A 4,640-nucleotide genomic window follows, 5' to 3' on the forward strand; every position below is an offset into this window, starting at 1 on the left:
GGAGAAAGGGGATGAGATAGCATTTTTAGTCACTGACTTTCTACTCTGGAAGTGGCTGCCTTTACAGAGTCTGGGATGACCCAGCTGGAAGGAACTGTTTGTAAACTAGCAGCATGGTTTTTGCTCTTTCTCACCTTTTCACTGAGAGCCTGACTTGTCTTTAGCAGCTGGTTGTTTTCTCTTCAGGATATAAGGTAAGCAAGGGTGGGCAGAGAAAGAGAAGAGAGAGGAGGATGGCATTTCACCCATGGCAGAGTCTGGGAGGGACAAGCCTCCTTGCCCTGGCTGACAGCTGGCGGGGTCAGCAGAGCTGCTCTCCCGCGGGCGGGAGTTTGGGTTCCCTCAGGGCAGAGGCAGGTACATCTCTCCGGCTTCCTCTGTGTTCTCCAAGAGAAAGTTCCTCTTCTCTGTCTCCACGCCCCAGGCAAGCCCATGTGCACAAAATTAAATCACCTCATCTACCATCTTGGCTTCCTTGAAGTTCCCTTGGCTAAAGGGGGGATGGGCACGGGCAGACATTTATACAGAGCTAGCATGTGAAAAAGTCAGCATTCCAAATATTTTGTTTTCTTTCTTCTCTGGAGACAGGGGCTCATGTATCCCAGGCTAGCCTTGAACTCAAGGGTAACCTCTTGCCTCCATCTCCGGAGTGTTATACCCTGAATTCTTACAATCGGTTCGATGGACCCCAAAGCTCTTCTCACTTGGAACTAAATTATGTCCCATGTCCTGCTAAAAACAACAACAACAACAACAACAACAAAAAACAAAAAACAACAACAACAAACTCCTGCAGATGGGAGCATTCATACATACATCTGTTTATGAGTCTGTCTGCTACAAGACAAAAAAAAGGCAGACTTCAGAGAAAGATGTTGAAATAAAAAATATAATAACGTATGGCTTAATTCATTTTCTTTCCATCCGGAGAAAGATGTGTTTAGAGGAGACCTAGCTCCTGAGTCTGGCCAGTCACCAGTCTGAAATTTCCTCTCCCTCTGATAATCGCCCGCCCACAGCCCTTCCATTTCCTGCTGATGTCTGACTTTGAATTACAGTTGTTGTTCATTGGGATATTTTACAACCCAGGAACTCAAGTCTTGAAATGTGGAGACCTAGTACTTAACTAGAGACCTTCACTCCTACGTCGAGATTCAACCGTGGCACAAGGACATTTTTATTTAACAAACAGACGAGAAATGTAAAAATTCGACTGTTGACGTTTTATTCCGTGTTTTCGGTACAGTTCGTGGCAGATGGGGCGGCGACAAAGTTAGAGGTCAAATAAAATGCCAGTTAAATTCGGCTACTGTCAACAACCCAAAACTTCCAACATAAAAATCAAAGCAAGCTGGTGAAGATTATGAGATAATCTTGGGCAATTTCCTAACACTAAACACAAACCAAGACGCGGCGCCCACCGGAGCACGCATCCGCGGAGTTCTCCAGCTGCAAAGCGGTGGTTAAAGACCAGCGCGTGCGCCCACAGGGCCAGCGCCTTCCCGCCTGCGGCGCAGCTGGCTTCGTCCAGCCCGGGAGGTTTGGGATCCTCGCCCACCTCCACACTCTTTAATGAGAACGTTAATTACCGAGTTTCACAAGCCCGCACCTACGAAATTGCCTTGTTACCTATTTTTGTAAGTCCGGAACACAGATGGCGTGAAAGGTGATTGGTGTTTTGTTTTTAAGCAAGCTCAAATGTTGGTTAAACTACCTTTGGGGGAAAAGAAACTAAGTAGATTTCCAGGATTTAAGGAGTGGATACTCCGCAGTAAAACAGCTGAGTGTTCGAGCCTGAAAAACTGAACTGTGAGGCCAGACGAGCTTCCCGCCCCGCACACCCAATGACCGTGGCGCTCCCACCTGCACGACCCCCTTTTCCGAAACTCTGGTCCTTCCGGGCAGTCCATCCGCCAACACCACTGCTGTTTGTACCGCGGACTGGCCTTTTATAGACCTCCTGGGTCCACATGCGTTTGGTTGGTGGGAACTAGCGAGCCTGTGATCTCAGGCCCGGGACAAGAAAAGAAGTCCCCCCGGGGGGTCAACGCTGTTGGGGAGCAGTCCCAAGGCCTGGGAGCTGGCGGATCCCTGGACAGCGAGGACGCGGGCAGCCTTTCGCTGCACCCAGGGCAACCCGACTGTGCCGCACCGGCGACTACCATCCTCCCAGCCCCGCGAAGCCACAGCTACTGTGAGAGACCCGGGATCACGCCCGCCCCTGGGTGAGCTTAAGGTAAGGACGCCATGATTCCGGCTCTAAACAGGTGGGATCCATCTAGAATCCCAGGCAACTGCTCCTTGGGACACCCGCTTGGGTCTCTTTAATTGCTAGGGAGTGGGGGCAGGGATGAAGGCGCCCTACAGTCTGTCGCCTGGGCGAGAAGTCTGGAAATGTCCTCCTTATTGGGTCCAGCTCTCCCTAGATCCAGGACGCGAGGGCGCGGGAAGATTGGCTGAGGTCGCGCCCCGCCCCGGGCCCAGCCAGCGCTCACTTGGAGAACTGAGCTTGCACGGCTGCCAGGCCCAGGCCAGCGGGGACCAGGTGCGGGAACTTGCACACCGCACAGGAGCAGAGGCCGGGGCCCCCTGCGCCACCAGCGGGGAGGGCGAACTGGCCGCACGGAGGCTCGTCGAGCGCTAGAGACAGGTACTTGGTGGGGCGCAGGGTTTCGGGGGGCCCCACGGAGCCGGGTGCCAGCAGCACAGAGCCGGGCGCCGCCAGCAGGGGCAGGCCGGCCAGGAGCAGGCGCGGGGCTGCGGGCCCCGCACCCTCGCCGAGCGCGCGGCGCAGCTCCTGCAGCGAGCTGCCCAGCAGCAGGATGTAGTTGCGGGCGAGCAGCAGCGTGGCGATCTTGGAGAGCTTGCGGCCCGGCGCGCCCTGGCAGTGCGCCGCCGAGTAGGGCAGGATGACTTCGCGCAGCGCGTCCATGGCCAAGTTCAGATCCTGCATGCGCTTCCGCTCGCGGCTGTTGATCTTGCGCCGCAGCTGCTGCTGCTGCTGCTGCTCCTCTTTGGCGTCGGCCCGGGCGCCCCGGGACTCCGGCGCGGTTCCCAGCGGCTCGGCGAGAGGCGCTTCTTTCTCGCGCGCAGCCTTGGGGAGGAGGGACGCGGTGGGAGGAGAGGAGGAGGATGTGGAGGAGGACGACGACGACGACGAAACGGGTGGCTGTCTGTAACCCACCAGCTCATACAGCGAGGTCCCGAGCTGCCCGTCTCCGGGCCGCTGCGGCCGCAGCATGGTCGCGGGAGCCGCGTTCACACGCGCCTGAGAAACCGCATAGTACATCTGGGGAGGGGGCGATGGGGGCGACCGAGGGCGCCCTTCACTAACGCCCGCCCGCCCGGGGTGGGCCGCTCGGCAGATCGCCCTCCCCGCGGACCTGCGGGCGGACGATAGAGACGCGCAGTCCGCGCCTGACACCTTTAAACCCGGCTTGGGAACCTGCAAGGACCGCGGGTGGTGCGGTGCAGCCAATGGAGGAGCCAGGCCGGCCACAGGCGAGTGTTAATTGGCCGCCTGCGCCGAGGTGCAGCCAGAGTCGCTCGAGATGGTTATCCTGGGCGCCTGCGCGGGTGTCATAGCGCCCGCCCCCGGAGGGGAAGGGAGGGTACTTTAGGGTAAAACACCCACCGTTATTTCATAGTTCCAGTTTCTCTGGTCTGACTAAAATGGCTGTTGCCTCTTTCCATTTTCGCTCTAGCTCTACCCCACCCCTTTTTAGGGGTGACCAACATGGGTTACATAGTAAGTTGCAGGCCAGTCTAGGCTACAAAGTGAGAGCCTGTCAATAAAAATAAAGTGTAGGTAATATTCATAACATAACATAACATATACTATCTCTAGGTGCACAGTTTAATCTGTCTGTTCACACGGCTTTGCAACCGATCCTCAAGACCTCATTTGCTTTTGCAAACCTCAAGCCATCAACACACACACACACACACACACACACACACACACACACACACACACATACACACCTCTATAACTTCTGGTAACCATTAAAAAGAAAAACCTCCCTGCTTGTGTTAGTTTGCTTTCTGTGGGTGTGGTAAACATCATGACCAAGAGCAGCTTAGGGAGGAGCTCATTTGGCTTACACTTACCAATCACAGCTCCTTATTGAGGGAAACCAAGGCAGGAACTCAAGCCAGCACAGAGGCAAGAACCAGTAAGCGTCCCCTCCGGGGGGGGGGGGCTGATTTCGGGCTTGCTTCCCCGGGCTCTCTGTTACCCTTCTTAGACAGCAGCGGCCCACCTGCCAAGGAATGGTGCGGGTTGGTCAGTGAGTGATATCAGTTAGCAATAAAGAAAATGCTCACAGAGATGCCCACCAAGCCAATCTGATGGAGGCCATTTCCTCATTTGAGGTTCCTCTTCTTAGGTATGTCAAGTTGACAACCCAGATTAGCCACCACTTCTCCACTTCAGCAATCACCACCCGGCTGTGTCTGCACCATCATTTTGCTCAGAGCATCCCACCTAAGCAGCACCATGCTGTGTTTGTCCTTTAGTGACTGGCTCACTTTGGTGACTTAGCATGTGTTCAAGCTTCATCCATGTTGGATATAACATGCACCTAAATTCTCCCCCTCCCTCCCTTCCCCCCTTTTTTTGTTGTTGACACAGAGTCTCT

General features: G+C 55.1%; 1 protein-coding gene across 1 annotated transcript; it reads right to left on the bottom strand.

Annotated features, from left to right (window-relative positions):
• Positions 1 to 2,491: 2,491 nt before the first annotated feature.
• Positions 2,492 to 3,289, bottom strand: LOC113835655 (oligodendrocyte transcription factor 1). The gene has a single exon (XM_027415759.2). It carries the CDS (start codon positions 3,287 to 3,289, stop codon positions 2,492 to 2,494), a length of 798 nt encoding a protein of 265 aa, XP_027271560.1.
• Positions 3,290 to 4,640: the final 1,351 nt, after the last annotated feature.

Source organism: Cricetulus griseus, chromosome 4 (genome assembly GCF_003668045.3).
Source record: "Cricetulus griseus strain 17A/GY chromosome 4, alternate assembly CriGri-PICRH-1.0, whole genome shotgun sequence".
Lineage (NCBI taxonomy): Eukaryota > Metazoa > Chordata > Mammalia > Rodentia > Cricetidae > Cricetulus > Cricetulus griseus.